Source organism: Anolis sagrei, chromosome 8, assembly GCF_037176765.1.
Source record: "Anolis sagrei isolate rAnoSag1 chromosome 8, rAnoSag1.mat, whole genome shotgun sequence".
In the NCBI taxonomy this organism is placed as follows: Eukaryota; Metazoa; Chordata; class Lepidosauria; order Squamata; family Dactyloidae; genus Anolis; species Anolis sagrei.
The window spans coordinates 43014157-43030755 of NC_090028.1; the positions used below are offsets into that span (position 1 = coordinate 43014157).

Sequence of the window (16599 nt, forward strand, 5' to 3'; positions counted from 1 at the left end):
GAACATTACATTTTTATATGTGTGTGTGTGTGTGTGTGTATTAATCCTAGTTCTTGTGGAGAGGGAGTGGGATATAAATAAAGTTTTTATTATTATTAATTTGGAGTTCAGGGTGCATTTTGGAAGTGTAATCATGTTGTCAAAACAATGCTGTTTAAGTCCACTAGATGGCGATGTTGGAGAAGCAGAGGAACTCACAAACACAATAATGCTTCTCAAGAAGGAAAATAGGAACAAAAGCATATATCACATACAGCACAGTAAAATAATTTTTCGTTATAAAAAAGTCAAATTGCAGCATGATGTTTCATTGACATTCATAATAGATTGTTTTTAAGTTAACATAAAAAAATATTCTGAGCTCAAAATGTGGTTGTAATGCACATCCTTATAGTTAATTTCCTTTTTTTGTTTTGCCTAGGTGTCTGTGATTCGATATTTAACACCAGTGCTCATATTACTCTATCTTTGTTACAAGGTAGGACTCTTGTTTTTTTTTAACATTTTGCTGTCTTCCTTGCTTGATCGTATACTCAAAACAAGCTTCTTTCTGCAAAATAGACCTATTTGATTATACTTCCTAGTATTAATACAGCCTTTATCCATGTGGTTTTGTATGGTGACATCTTGGCTCAAATCCTTTTGGTGCCATACGCAGGTGTAAGTTCCATCACAAAAGCAGGTGGATATTTTTATGTCCAAAGCAGAAATTTCTGCATTCAGTTCAGAATGGAGTGCTACATACATGGATGTGTGTACACATTATTTATTTATTTATTTATTTATTTATTTACTATATTTGTATACCGCCCCTCTCAGCCCACAAGCGACTCAGGGCAGTTAACAGAGGCAACAATTCAATGCCCCAAAACATCATAAAACATTTAAAAACATTGACATCTCTATAAATAAAAATGTCATGTTCGTTTGTGGGATTAACAAAACTCAAAAACCACTGGACAAATTGACACCAAATTTGGACACAAGACACCTAACAACTCAATGTATGTCCTTCACTCAAAAAATATGATTTTGTCATTTGGGAGTTGTAGTTGTTGGGATTTATAGTTCACCTACAATCAAAGAGCATTCTGAACGCCACCAACGATGGAACTGAACCAAACTTGGCACACAGTTCTCCCATGACCAACAGAAAATACTGGAAGGGTTTGGTGGGCAGTGTCCTTTGGTTTTGGAGTTGTAGTTCACCTCCATCCAGGCAGCACTGTGGACTCAAACAATGGTGGATCTGGACCAAACTCTACACAACAGAAAATACTGAAAGTGTTTGGTGGGCATTGACCTTGAGTTTGGGAGTTGTAGTTCACCTGCATCCAGACAGCACTGTGGACTCGATCAATGATGAATCTGAAACAAACTCTACACGTATACTCAGTATGCCCAAATGTGAACACTGGTGAAGTTTGGGGAAAATAGATCTTGTCATTTGGGAGTTGTAGTTGCTGGGATTTATAGTTCACCTACAATTACAGAGCATTCTGAACCCCACCAATGATAGAATTGGGACAAACCTCCCACACAGGACCCCCATGTGGGCCACAGCAACGCGTGGCAGGGGATGGCTAGTATAATATAAAACCATAACAAGATCAATTAAAAAACATAAATCATATGTGTCTCTTAATTAAAAACGTCCAAAATCACCATCCAATGGTTCTAGATTCCTATTATTATTATCATCATTATTATTATTATTATCTGAGGTATACCTGTAATTAGTGTATTGATTAAATGTATCCAATAATAATAGTAGTAGTAGTTGTGGTGGTGGTAGTAGCTTGTAACCAAGGAGCTACTTTGTCAGAAAACTTGTTAACTTGTTAACTGAGGCATGCCTGTAATTAGTTTATTGATTAAATGTATCTAATTGTATCTGTATATGAGGAGTAGTATTGTTTGTACAATGAAATATGTAAACATTTTTTCTAAACATCTCCAACTTTCACTGAAAACATGTATTCCAAAAGCTATCTGTGTATGACTTCTAGAGCAACTAATGATAATTATATTTGGCATTAACTGATGTTTTATTTCACAAAAATAGAAATGGCTAAGAGATTAGTCTTATTTGTAGCTCTTTCCAACGTCTGTCTGTGCATAGACATCTAAAACATTGCCCCGGCCCAAAGGGAACGCCATGCAGAAGTCGGCTTTCTTTCCCTACCAATGGTTCCCAACCTTTGGGTCTCCAGGTGTTTCGGACTTCAACTCTCAGAAATCCCAGTTAGGAATTGTGGGAGCTGAAGTCCAAAACACCTGGAAGCCCAAAGGTTGGGAACCACTGATCTCTACAGAGACAGAATGGAGAAGGCCTCCCAGAACTTGGATACTTTCAATCACTCCTTCTGAATCCTTTTGAAGGTTTGTGATTCCAGTATTGACTGAAACAGTTGAACTGGCCTCAATTCACATTTACAGTATATGGTCAGTGTGAGCTGCATTATATGAGTCTACACCAATGTTTCTCAACCTGGGGGTCGGGACCCCTGGGAGGGTCATGAGGGAGTGTCAGAGAGGTCGTCAAAGACCATCGGAAAACACAGTATTTTCTTTTGGTCATGGGGGTTCTGTGTGGTAAGTCTGGCCCAATTCTATTATTGCTAGGGTTCAGAATGTTCTTTGATTGTAAGTGAACTATAAATCCCAGCAACTACAACTCCCAAATGTCAAGGTCTATTCCCCCTAGACTCCACCAGTATTCACATTTGGCGTATTGAGTATTCATGCCATGTTTGGTCCAGATCCATCATTATTTGAGTCCACAGTGCTCTCTGGATGTAGGTGAACTACAACTCCAGAAACTCAAGGTAAATGCCCACCAAACCCTTCCAGTGTGTTCTGTTGGTCATGAGAGTTCTGTGTGCCACGTTTAGTTCAATTCCATCATTGGTGGAGTTCAGCATGCTTTTTAATGGTAGGTGAACTATAAATCCCAGCAACTACAACTCCCAATGTCAAGGTCTATTGCCCTTAAACTCCACCAGTGTTCACATTTGGGCATATTGAGTATTCATGCCAGGTTTGGTCCAGATCCATCATTGTTTGAGTCCACAGTGCTCTCTGGATGTAGGTGAACTACAACTCCAAAACTCAAGGTCAATGCCCACCCAACCCTTCCAGTGTTTTCTGTTGGCCATGAGAGTTCTGTGTGCCAAGTTTGGTTCAATTCCATCGTTGATGGAGTTCAGAATGCTCTTTGATGGTAGGTGAACTATAAATCCCAGCAACTACAACTCCCAAATGATAAAATCAATCCCCTCCCAACCCTACCCAGTATTCAAATTTTAGGTATGTCAGGAATTTCTGCCAAATTTGGTCCAGTGAATGAAAACACATCCTGCATATCATATCGTTACATTACGATTCATAATAGTAGCAAAATTACAGTTGTGAAGTAGCAACGAAAATAATGTTATGGTTGGGGTCAGCATGAGGGACCGTATTAAGGGGTCGCAGCATTAGGAAGGTTGAGAACTACTGGTCTACACTGACCACACAATGCAGATTCATATGGCCGTGTAGATGGGGACTTCGATGCCAAGTTGACACAAGATGTATATACATCTTGTGTCAACTTGGCATCTAAAACTCCACCTTACAAGTAACACATTTTAAAAAGTAATTTGAGGCAAGATGTGGAATGCTTTACATGTAATGTAAAGAAACCGATAAGGTATGTGCCTAAACAATGAGACACTTACGTTCTTCCTTAAGAAAAGTGTTTATCTGTGTATTTATGATGTGGTCCTTTAAAATAAAATAGCCTAAAAGAACAACAGTGACCCTACTCGCGCTCCCAGAGTAAAATCCTGGGATTCCAATACTTAAGAGTGCAAATTGGGAAATGTTGGTGCTGAATACGCGCATTTGCTTTATACTGTGTTTCACAAGTTGAGATCTCTGGTAACCAGAAGAATGCAAGAACAACTTCCAAACAGGCACAGATTTACTGACCAACATTAATTAACCCCCCAGTCTCTTGGTCTTAACTGACAATGAGCCAACAATGTGATGTGGCCGCAAAAAAAGCCAATGGGATGTTGGCCTGCATCAAGAGGAGCCTAGTGTCTAGATCTAGGGAAGTCCTGCTCCCCATGCTCTATTCTGCTTTGGTTAGACCACTTTACCTGGAATATTGTGTCCAATTCTGGGCACCACAATTCAAGAGAGATATGGACAAGCTGGAATGTGTCCAGAGGAGGGCGACTGAAATGATCAAGGGTCTGGAGAACAAGCCCTATGAGGAGCGGCTTAAGGAGCTGGGCATGTTTAGCCTGTAGTAGAGAAGGCTGACAGGAGACATGATAGTCATGGATAAATATGTGAAAGGAAGTCATAGGAAGGAGGAAGCAAGCCTGTTTGGAGACTAGGATGCAATGGAGCCATGGCTTCAAACTAGAAGAGAGGAGATTCCACCTGAACATGAGGAAGAACATTTTGACTGTGAGAGCTGTTCAACAATGGAACTCTCTGCCCCAGAGTGTGGTGGAGGCTCCTTCTTTGGAGGCTTTGAAGCAGAGGCTGGATGGCCATCTGTTGGGGGTGCTTTGAATGCAGTTTTCCTTCTTCTTGGCAGAATGGGGTTGCACTGGATGGCCCATGAGGTCTCTTCCAACTCTAGGATTCTATGACTGTGAGAGCTGTTCAGCAGTGGAACACTCTGCCCCATGAGGGAGTGTGGTGGAGGCTCCATCTTTGGAGGCTTTGAAGCAGAGGCTGGGTGGCCATCTGTGAGGGGTGCTTTGAATGGCATTTTCCCACTTCTGGGCAGAATAGGCTTGAACTGGGTGCCTCACGAGGATTCTATGATAGTATGACTGTGAGAGCTGCTCAGCAGTCTGCACGTCCCACCTATCTTCAAAATACCTATCCTATTTCACCTGGTAATGCCCAGCATTTTTTAACAATTTTAATTATTATAAGTTTAATGTACTCCAGGTTTTAAAGGAGCTATCCAAGGTCCTGAAGGCTAGCTCCCTCATAGATTGAGGACCTTGGATAGCTCCTAGGAGAGCTGTTCAGCAGTGGAACTCTCTGCCCCAGAGTGTGGTGGAGGCTCCTTCTTTGGAGGCTTTGAAGCAGAGGCTGGGTGGCCATCTGTCGGGGGTGCTTTGAATGCAATGTTCCTGCTTCTTAGCAGAATGGGGCTGGACTGGATGGCCCACAAGTTCTCTTCTAATTCTATGTTTCTATGATTCTATAAGTTGAATCTACTCCAGGCTTTAATGTACTCCAGGCTTTAAAGGAGCTATCCAAGGTCCTGAAGGCTAGCTCTCTCATAGATTGAGGACCTTGGATAGCTCCTGAGAGAGAGCTGTTCAGCAGTGGGACTCTCTGCCCCAGAATGTGGTGGGGGCTCCTTCTTTGGAGGCTTTGAAGCAGAGGCTGGATGGCATCTGTCGGGGGTGCTTTGAATGCAATTTTCCTGCTTCTTGGCAGAATGGGATTGGACTGGATGGCCCCCCAGGTCTCTTCCAACTCTTGGATTCTATAAGACTGTTTATCTTTCTCTCTCTGGCTTCAATCTGCATTCAGGGATGCATTTGGTCGGTCTCCGTATGTGGTTCCATGTTATCAAGTCAGAGAGGCCCCCGACCTGTGGCTTGTGGGGAGGGGATTATAATCTAATCCCAAGTAAGCTAATGAAAGCCTCTTTGGAGGCATGTGGCTGCTGTAAGTCCAGAGAGATTGCGTGGAAGATTTAGTGCTTCGCATTCAGCGATGGCCGCTTTGCTGGCTGGCTTCATGGATCCCCGCACAATCTACACAATAACCCTGAAGCAGTATTGAACCAGCAGTTTCTATCTCCATGCCCCAAAGGTCCCAGGTGCTGTTATTCTTATAGACACCTTTCCTTACTTGTGCAACACTACTATTAGTATTTCTTTCCCAACTATTGGAAACTATTGAAAACTATTGACTTCAGTGCAGTTGAACTACATTATATGAGTCTGGACTGACCATTGAATGCAGTTTCAAACGGTCTGCACCGACCATTTATGGTGTAGATAGGACCCAAGCCATTCAGGAATCTGTTGTTCATTCACTTTTATCCAAAAACTGTTGGGCTGTGCTTATCACCAGGCAATTCTTCCTAACGAATTGACATCTCTCCTCTCTTTTAATTTCAATCTGTTGACTCCGGTCCTGACCTCTGGAACAGCAGGGGGAAAACCTGCTCTGCCTTCCACATGACAGCCCTTCAAGATATTTAAAAATAGCTACCAGTCATCTTCTTTTTGCCAGGCTGAACATATCCCGTTTGCTCAGCCATTCTTCCTCACAGGACTTAGTTTTCAGCTTAGTTTTATTTGTTTGTTTGTTTGTTTGTTTGTTTACGGCATTTATATGCCACCCTTCTCACCCCGAAGGGGACTCAGAGTGGCTTACAACATACAGGGTGAGGCAGCATAACTTCCTTTTTTCAAAACTTAATAAACCCATTGCATGAATCAGAATTTTTTATTTTATTTTTATAATGTAGGCGCATACCTAATGTTTTGTTTTACGTAGTTTTGAAGATCAAATGAGGTAGATGATGTCCCCCATTCTCCATCCACTGAATAAACCGATTTCTGGCATTTGTCCTGACTCTTGCCAGCATCGCAGGCATTATGTTGGCAATTTCTTCCTGGATGTTGGTCTTCAAACCTTGTCGGGTCCTTGGACGGTTCACAGAAACATGAGATTTCAAAAAACCCCATAGAAAAAAATCACAAGGGGCCAAATCTGGAGAGTGGGCCGGCCACTAGCGCTCAAGACCACTAGCGCTGCACTACGTCTTCAACCAACTGAATGGCGCACATTTTAAAAAAGGAAGTTATGCTGCCTCACCCTGTATATTTACATACAATATATTATATTATTAGCATTGCACAATATCAGTATTATATATTACTATATTGTACTATTTTATTTATTTATTTGCGATATTTATATGCCGCCCTTCTCACCCCGAAGGGGACTCAGAGCGGCTTACAAGTAAAAAGTAAATACAGTATATTATATTATTAGCATAGCACAATATGCTAATATTGTGCCCCTTCTCACCCGAAGGAGTGAGAAAGGTGGCATATAAATGTAATAAATAAATATATAAATAAATATTTGTTTATTTCCCCATAGTTCATAAAGCGGCTTACAAGATATATATACATACAATAGCCAGAGTGGCTTACAAGATATATATCCATACAATATATTATATTATTAGCATAGTACAATATCAGTATTCAATACTACTATATTGTACTATACCATTACATTGTAATATTATTAGTGATATTACATGTAATATAAATATATAATTATAATATAATATTAGTAGTATTAGATTGCTTTACATTATAATATTATAAGTAATATACACACACACACACACACACAATATGTTATGTTATGTTATCTTATATTATATTATATTATGTTATGTTATGTTATGTTATATTATATGATTAGCATAGCACAGGAGACATGATAGAGCTATCTTCCTGGTCCCATTTCTCTTCATTCTGGCCCAGAACAGCAGTTGGTGCTGCAGCGAGGGGCTCCCAACAGATGACACAGGAGACAAGATGGAACAGTCTTCCTGGTCCCCTCTCTCTACACTCTCTTTGTTTTCTGCAAACACACCTTTTAATAACGTGATTGCTGGGTTGAGCAAAAAGACAAGTTGCTTTATGAACTATGGGGAAAGAAGCAAATATTTATTTATTTATGATATTTATATGCTGCCCTTCTTACCCCAAAGGGGACTCAGAGCGGCTTACAAGATATATATACGTACAATATATTATATTATTAGCATAGTACAATATCAGTATCATATATTACTGTATTGTACTATACCATTATATTGTAATATTATTAGTACTAGTATTATATTGTATTATATTATAAACGTTATATGTATATACAATATATTATATTATATGATTAGCATAGCACAGGAGCTGTCTTCCTGCTCCCCTCTCTCTTCACTCCGACCCAGAGCAGCAGTTGGTGCTGCAGGGTGAGGCTCCCAACAGATGACACAGGAGACAAGATGGAACAGTCTTCCTGGTCCCCTCTCTCTACACTCTCTCAATATTACTATATTGTACTATACCATTATATTGTAATATTATTAATATCATTAGTAATATTCCAAGTAATATAAATATATAATTATAATATAGTATTATTAGTAGTATTATATTGCATGACATTATAATATTGTAAATATTATCTGTATATTCAATATATTACAACACATTTCTCTTCAGTGTTTGGAAAGCATCTGTTTTGGTCAGTTGAAGAAGAAGAGAACTTTGTTCTACCCTCCCTGTGATGTCTTTTATTCCATATGCTTTCTCTCTGTCCCATTTTCCTTCCAGTTCTGGCCTGGAGTGATGGCTGAGCTGTCAGAGCTGAGGGAGTTCTATGACCCAGACACAGTGGAGCTGATGAACTGGATTAAGTAAGAGGATTGCGACTTTATTTAAATGAGATGCCCTCTATTAAGAGCAAGCCGATGGACTTAGTGACAAGAGCGCCCTGTGGTTCAGTTTGTGACCTATATCGACCAGGTCTAGAAAGTAGGCTGTGCCCCCCATGGAAGCCTTGGGGTGTGGCTAGCCAAGAGAACATATCTTCCCTGCTGCACATTGCAATAGCTGTGGGCTAAAGGGGTGAGAGCCAGCTCCATCCCTCCAAGGGTTGGGATCCTTCCAGCTAAACTAGTCCTCAATCCAAACTTTTCTGCCCATGCATCTGTCAGCCCCCAAAACACTGGCAGGAATGGGTCCAGCTTTCCCTCAGGCCCCAGCTGAAGAAAAATTGCACAATGTGCTGTCAAAGGCTTTCACAGCAGGAATAACTGGGGTGTTGTGTGGTTTACACGCTGTATATCCAATGTGTTCTGCCAGTATTTTCTCCTGACGTTTTGCCTGCATCTGTGGCTGGCATCTTCAGAGGATCTGGTGGTGGTCAAGCAAGTGGAGTATATATATCTTTGGGATAATGTCCATGGTGGGAGGAAAGAACCATTCATTGTCTGTTATGCAAGTGCAAAGGGTGCAGATAGCAAGCTAGATTTTTAAAGAATTATGTGTTGTGACTGATCAGTACATTAGCATGTGAGTATTCATTTATTTATTGACAGTATTTATATTCCGCCCTTCACACCCCACAGGGGACTCAGGGCAGATTACAATGTACATATACATGGCAAACATTCAATGCCATAGACGCACAACACATATAGACAGACAGTCAGAGGCTATTTAATATTCCAACTTCTGGCCACCAGGGGAGCTGTCGCTTTCATCCTCCATCTGCGACACTGAGGAAGTACTTTCCGCATTCCCTGCATGCTTTTGCTGGAGATTTTTTTTATGGCCTCGTAAATTTGTTAAATTAGCCTCCCCACACATAGGTGGTACCTAAACTTCCTACTTGACAGATGCAACTGTCTTTCGGGTTGCAAAGGTCGATAACAAGCTACACAATTGGCCGGAAGCTCACTCCGACCCGGGCTGGCTTCGAACTCATGACCTTTCAGTCAGTAGTGATCTTTTAATTCAGCTGACATCCAGCCAGCTGCGCCACAGTCCCGGTGCAGGGCAGTAGTTCCTGGCCTTTTTTTTATTTTTTTTAACCAGGAACCACTTTGACCAGGGACCCCTTTGACCAGTGACCACTTGGACCAGGGACCCCTTTAACAAAGGACCACTTTGACCAGGGACTACTTTGACCAAGGAGCCCTTTGATCAGGGACCACTTTGGCCAGGGACCACTTTGACCAGGGACTCCTTTAACCAGAGACCCCTTTAACCAAGGACCACTTTGACCAGGGACTACTTTGACTAAGGACCCCTTTGACCAGGGACCACTTTGACCAGGGACCACTTTGACCAGGGACTACTTTGACTAAGGACCCCTTTGACCAGGGACCACTTTGACCAGGGACTCCTTTGACCAGAGACCCCTTTGACCAGTGACCACTTGGACCAGGGACCCCTTTAACCAAGGACCCCTTTGATCAGGGACCACTTTGGCCAGGGACCACTTTGACCAGGGACTCCTTTAACCAGAGACCCCTTTAACCAAGGACCACTTTGACCAGGGACTACTTTGACTAAGGACCCCTTTGACCAGGGACCACTTTGACCAGGGACCACTTTGACCAGGGACTACTTTGACTAAGGACCCCTTTGACCAGGGACCACTTTGACCAGGGACTCCTTTGACCAGAGACCCCTTTGACCAGTGACCACTTGGACCAGGGACCCCTTTAACCAAGGACCCCTTTGACCAGGGACCACTTTGGCCAGGGACCACTTTGACCAGGGACTCCTTTAACCAGAGACCCCTTTAACCAAGGACAACTTTGACCAGGGACCCCTTTAACCAAGGACCCCTTTGACCAGGGACCACTTTGGCCAGGGACCACTTTGACCAGGGACTACTTTGACTAAGGACCCCTTTGACCAGGGACCACTTTGACCAGGGACCACTTTGACCAGGGACTCCTTTGACCAGAGACCCCTTTGACCAGTGACCACTTGGACCAGGGACCTCTTTAACCAAGGACCCCTTTGACCAGGGACCACTTTGGCCAGGGACCACTTTGACCAGGTTCCTTTCTCTAACATTAGTACCAAAAGGGTTACGAATCAGTTTTTGGTCAACTTCAGATTCGGTTTGGTTATTTGGGGTGCTGATTCAGAAAATGCATTGGGTAGACTACATCAGCTCTAGTTTCTGACACAGAACGTATGCCATCCAGTAATCGCCATATGCTTGCCCACAGAAAAATATATTTAGTAAGCCTCGGCACTATAAGAGAGTTTCATGAGACCAGTCACTCTCATTGCAATGGTGTAGTAATGGTGAGGCTGCAGACCATATTTTAGTTCTTGGGGGCCACTGGCAGTGCATGGACCACAGGTTGGGAGCATTGGCATCGAAGTAGGCTGGGTTTTGTTTTAAGTTTAGATGGTTTAATTTTTTCCCTCTTATCTATGCATATTTGGATCTTTTCATACAGAACAGGAGATAGATAGATAGATAGATAGATAGATAGATAGATAGAGATAGGAATATAGAAAAAGAGAAAAAGCCTAAATATACCTCTATCTGTTGTCTATCTTGTCATTGTATAGTTCAGCATTGAATGTTAGCCATATATGTGTTCTGCGATCTGCCCTGAGTCTCCTCCGAAATATAAGTACTGGCAATAAATAAATAAATAAATAAATAAATAAGATATTCATATTCAAGACAACAAATATGGTAAGTAGCATTTCAGGCACACAAAAAGTTCCACAGAGAACTTTCACAGTATTATTATTATTACGAAGGTTGAATGAAAAGTAATGCCTCCACCTTCGTTACTTGGGTTTGGATGGGAATATTTTAATAAATCAAATGCAGAAATAATCCCTATTTAATAAATTAAATGCAAAAATAATTCTTAGAATAGTGGTTCTCAACCTGGGGTCCCCAGATGCTTTTGGCCTACAATTCCCAGAAATCCTAACAGTTGGTAAACTGGCTGGGATTTCTGGGAGTTGTAGGCCAAAAACACCTGGGGGCCCAAGGTTGAGAAGCACTGCCTTAGAATGTGCTCTTTAACTACCACTATTCACTTTTCCACATAAACACCAGACAATTGGATACATTTCTGCCAACAATGAACAAGTTTTCCAAAGCCGTCACGGAAGAAGTCGACACTCTGTTTCGGCAACCAGCGTCTCACAGTTCTCTCATCCTGGGTACCCATCGTGCACAGATCTTCCGATAGCCAAGCAAAGCAATAACGTGACCCACGTGTTCTTGTGAAATGCCAATTATGCTTGAAATTTCTCTCTGAGTGATACGACGATAACCCTGAATCAATCTGTCAACCTTTTGCATGTGAAATTCGGTGGTTGCTGTCACAGGACGTCCAACACTTTGTTTGTCACGCAAGTCAGATGTTCCCACCTCGACATCTTTAAACTTACTCGCCTGTCAGATATCTCAGTTCCAAGGTGTGGCTCTGGAGAAATCTCCTATGAAGGATCACACAGAGAATCACAAATGGAGTAGACATCAACACGTTTATTGTTCGGAATACAAGAGCTTCAACTACAGGCCTCCTATATAGTATTAACTACCATACCATAAATCATACATTCAGGTATTCTGATGCCTTTACCATTTCAAAGCCCTCCCATATCAAAGCCCAGTTCTCCCCTCACCCTTGGCAGCTAAGTTTTATGACTGCCCCGTTTGTCCTGCATTTCATTTTGACCCTATGTCCCATGGCCATGTGGTTTGTGTCAGTTGTATGGCATGAGCTGGAGATCATGACATCGCCCAGCGACACACAAGGCTCGCATCAACACAATCACCACAAACAGCTTGCATTCTTTGATGAATATCCTTTGGGGTGACACCTTCTGCTATCAAGAATTCAATGACTGCATGTTGCACAGGATTCCATACTTCGCACTTTAACAATACAGCCGTTCAATGCTAAGGCTTCCCGCCAAAATGGAACTGTAGAGGAGAGTCTACTGAACAAGTCAGTACCTGCCACATGCCAGTACTGCCATCTGTTGAGGAGTTATGAAAGTGGAGGCATTAGTTTTTCTGCTAAGGCTTTCTGCCAAAATGGAACTGTAGAGGAAAGTCTACTGAACAAGCCAGTACCTGCTGCATACCAGTACTGCCATCTGTTGAGGAGTTATGAAGGTGAAGGCATTACACAACCATTCAATGCTAAGGCTTCCTGCCAAAATGGAACTGTAGAGGAGAGTCTACTGAACAAGCCAGTACCTGCTGCATACCAGTACTGCCATCTCTTGAGTTACGAAGGTGGAGGCATTACTTTTCATTCAAACTTCATATGTTTAATGTATTGTCGAAGGCTTTCATGGCTGGAATCACTAGGTTCTTGTGGGTTTTTTCGGGCCATAGAGCCATGTTCTAGAGGCATTTCTCCTGACGTTTCGCCTGCATCTATGGCAAGCATCCTCAGAAGTAGTGAGGTCTGTTGGAAGTAGGAAAAAGGGTTTATATATCTGTGGAAGGACCAGGGTGGGACAAAGGACTCTTGTCTGTTGGAGGAAGGTGTGAATGTTTCAGCTGATCACCTTCATTAGCATTTGAAGGCCTGCCTGAGCCTGGGAAAATCTAGAACATGGCTCTATAGCCCGAAAAAACCCACAAGAACCTACTTCATATGTTTATTTATACTCTGCTTTTTCTCTCCATAGCAGAGACTCAAAGCGGCTTACATTAAAAGCATTTCAATACAATTTGACATCCAAAATTATACAGACATTAATGCTATTAATTAAAAATCAACAGTTAAAATGCTTCAAGTCGTCTCTGAGATGGCTTTGAAAGGCAGTAGATCACAGGAGTTGTCCTCATAGACCTGTCAGCAGCCTATGACACTGTGAACCACCGCTGCCTCCTCCTGAGAAAAATGTCTAATATCACAAAGGACGACCACCTCACCCGCCTCATAGGAAACCTGCTACAAAACAGGAGCTTTTTTGTTGAGTTCCAGGGCCAGAGAAGCAGATGGCGGAAACAGAAGAACGGCCTGCCTCAGGGGAGCGTGCTTGCCCCATCCATGTTCAACATCTACACAAATGACCAGCCACTGCCAGAAGGGACAGAGAGTTTCATCTATGCTGATGATCGTGCCATTACTGCTCAAGCAGGGAGCTTTGAGATGGTAGAACAGAAGCTCTCCGAAGCTCTAGGTGCTCTTACTGCCTATTACAGGGAAAACCAACTGATCCCTAATCCATCTAAAACACAGACATGCGCCTTTCACCTTAAGAACAGACAAGCTTCCCGAGCTCTGAGGATTACCTGGGAAGGAATCCCACTGGAGCATTGCAGCACACCCAAACACCTGGGAGTCACTTTGGACCGTGCTCTGACCTACAAGAAGCACTGCCTGAACATCAAACAAAAAGTGGGTGCTAGAAACAACATCATACGAAAGCTGACTGGCACAACCTGGGGATCACAACCAGACACAGTGAAGACATCTGCCCTTGCGCTATGCTACTCTGCTGCTGAGTATGCATGCCCAGTGTGGAACACATCTCTCCACACTAAAACAGTAGATGTGGCTCTTAATGAGACATGCCACATTATCACAGGGTGTCTGCGACCCACACCACTGGAGAAATTACACTGCTTAGCCCGTATTGCACCACCTGACATCTGTCGGGAAGTAGCAGCCAATAGTGAAAGGACCAAGGCAGAGACATCTCCAGCTCATCCCCTGTTTGGGTATCAGCCAGCACGTCAACGACTTAAATCAAGACATAGTTTTCTTAGATCTACAGAGACACTCGCTGGAACACCCCAGCAAGCGAGAGTCCAAAAGTGGCAGGCCCAAACCCAGCACCTCAATTCATGGGTGATACCAGATGAGAGACTCCCCCCTGGGCACTCAGAAGACTGGGCGACTTGGAAGGCGCTGAACAGATTGCGCTCTGGCACCACGAGATGCAGAGCCAATCTTAAGAAATGGGGCTACAGGGTGGAATCCTCGGCATGCGAGTGTGGAGAAGAACAAACCACTGACCACCTGCTGCAATGCACCCTGAGCCCTGCCACATGCACCATGGAGGACCTTTTGCGGCAACCCCAGAGGCACTCCAAGTGGCCAGATACTGGTCAAAGGACATTTAACCAAATACCAAATTTACAAAATCTGTGTGGTTTTTTTTTTTCTTTCTTTTCTTTTTCTTCTTTTTTTCTTTTTCTTTTTAATCTCTGTGTTTGTTTTGCTCTGTTAGAATTGTAATACAATGGTTGCTGATGACACGATAAATAAAAAAAAACCAGTTAAAATCCTTGAAACGGATTCAAGATGCATTCAGAGCTAACTTATGGGGTGCCCCCTTGTTTTCTCAGGGGTATCTTTGCCTGTTGTACCTCCACCCTGCCTTTTCTGCAGCAGTATTAATGGACAGTGTAATTATTCATGGCTAAATAGGTATTATAAATTATCGACGTCCTTTTGCAAGAAGACCGAAGCCATCTCTACCATATTGACATGTGTTCATGACTAATGCTCCCCAGCCAGGGGTCTTTAGTCCCACTTCTGTATTAAGAGATGTTAAATGTTTGATAGTCCTGGTCCCTGGAGTCCAATATGCAGTGTTTTATATATAGATTTATACATAAAATATACATGTAAGCTATGGTCTCAGACACAAACTGGATTTGACTGGTTGCAATGAGAGCAGTTTTTCACGCCGTTCCTGAGCAGCAGAGAATACTAAACTGCTGTTTATCCTCTTCTCCTTTTAAATCATGGCAGACACTTTTTTGTTATTGTTTGCTACTTGGAATTTATTGCGTTGAAGCGTGAACGTTATGCACATAAGAAGAAGTTAATTACTTTTGTATTAACGACACCAAAAACAAATTTACGGTTCTCTCCTGAAACTGGAATATGGATCCTTTCTTGCCTTGTCAGCTTCTGGTGTCAAAAGAGATTTTGATATTATTCATTCAGCCCTTTAAAACTTTAGCTAAACTTCATGCAAGGGTTTCTGAATAGGATAGGCTTTGTTGTTGTTTTTGTTGTTGGGTTGTTGTAGGTTTTTCCAGGCTATATGGCCGTGTTCTAGAGGCATTTTCTCCTGACGTTTCGCCTGCATCTATGGCAAGCATCCTCAGAGGTAGCGAGGTCTGTTGGAACTAGGAAAAAGGGTTCATATATCTGTGGAATAACCAGGGTGGGACAAAGGACTCTTGTCTGCTGGAGCTAGGTGTGTTCGGGCTATATGGCCATGTTCTAGAGGCATTTTCACCTGACATTTTGCCTGCATCTATGGCAAGCATCCTCAGAGGTAGCGAGGTCTGTTGGAACTAGGAAAATGGGTTTATATATCTGTGGAATGACCAGGGTGGGACAAAGGACTCTTGTCTGCTGGAGCTAGGTGTGTTTGGGCTATATGGCCATGTTCTAGAGGCATTTTCTCCTGACGTTTCACCTGCATCTATGGCAAGCATCCTCAGAGGTAGAGAGGTCTGTTGGAACTAGGAAAATGGGTTTATATATCTGTGGAATGACCAGGGTGGGACAAAGGACTCTTGTCTGCTGGAGCTAGGTGTGTTCGGGCTATATGGCCATGTTCTAGAGGCATTCTCTCCTGACGTTTCGCCTGCATCTATGGCAAGCATCCTCAGAGGTAGTGAGGTCTGTTGGAACTAGGAAAATGGGTTTATATATCTGTGGAATGACCAGGGTGGGACAAAGGACTCTTGTCTGCTGGAGCTAGGTGTGTTCGGGCTATATGGCCATGTTCTAGAGGCATTCTCTCCTGACGTTTCGCCTGCATCTATGGCAAGCATCCTCAGGTAGTGAGGTCTGTTGGAACTAGGAAAATGGGTTTATATATCTGTGGAATGACCAGGGTGGGACAAAGGACTCTTGTCTGCTGGAGCTAGATGTGAATGTTTCAGCTGACCACCTAAATTAGCATTTAATGGCTTGGAAGTGCCTGGGGGGAACCTTTTGTTGAGAGAGATTTGATGTGCCTGATGGTTTACTCTCCATTGTTTTGCTGT

The 16599-nt window shown here is 42.7% G+C and overlaps 1 protein-coding gene across 1 annotated transcript in view; it reads left to right on the plus strand.

Annotated features, from left to right (window-relative positions):
• The window catches only part of DPY19L3 (dpy-19 like C-mannosyltransferase 3), an 87633-nt gene that overhangs the window by 51274 nt on the left and 19760 nt on the right, over positions 1-16599 (plus strand). The window contains exons 15-16 of the mRNA XM_067471140.1: positions 422-478; positions 8397-8479. Of these exons, the coding sequence (XP_067327241.1) occupies positions 422-478; positions 8397-8479 (140 nt within the window). The remainder of the gene's footprint in view (positions 1-421; positions 479-8396; positions 8480-16599) is intronic.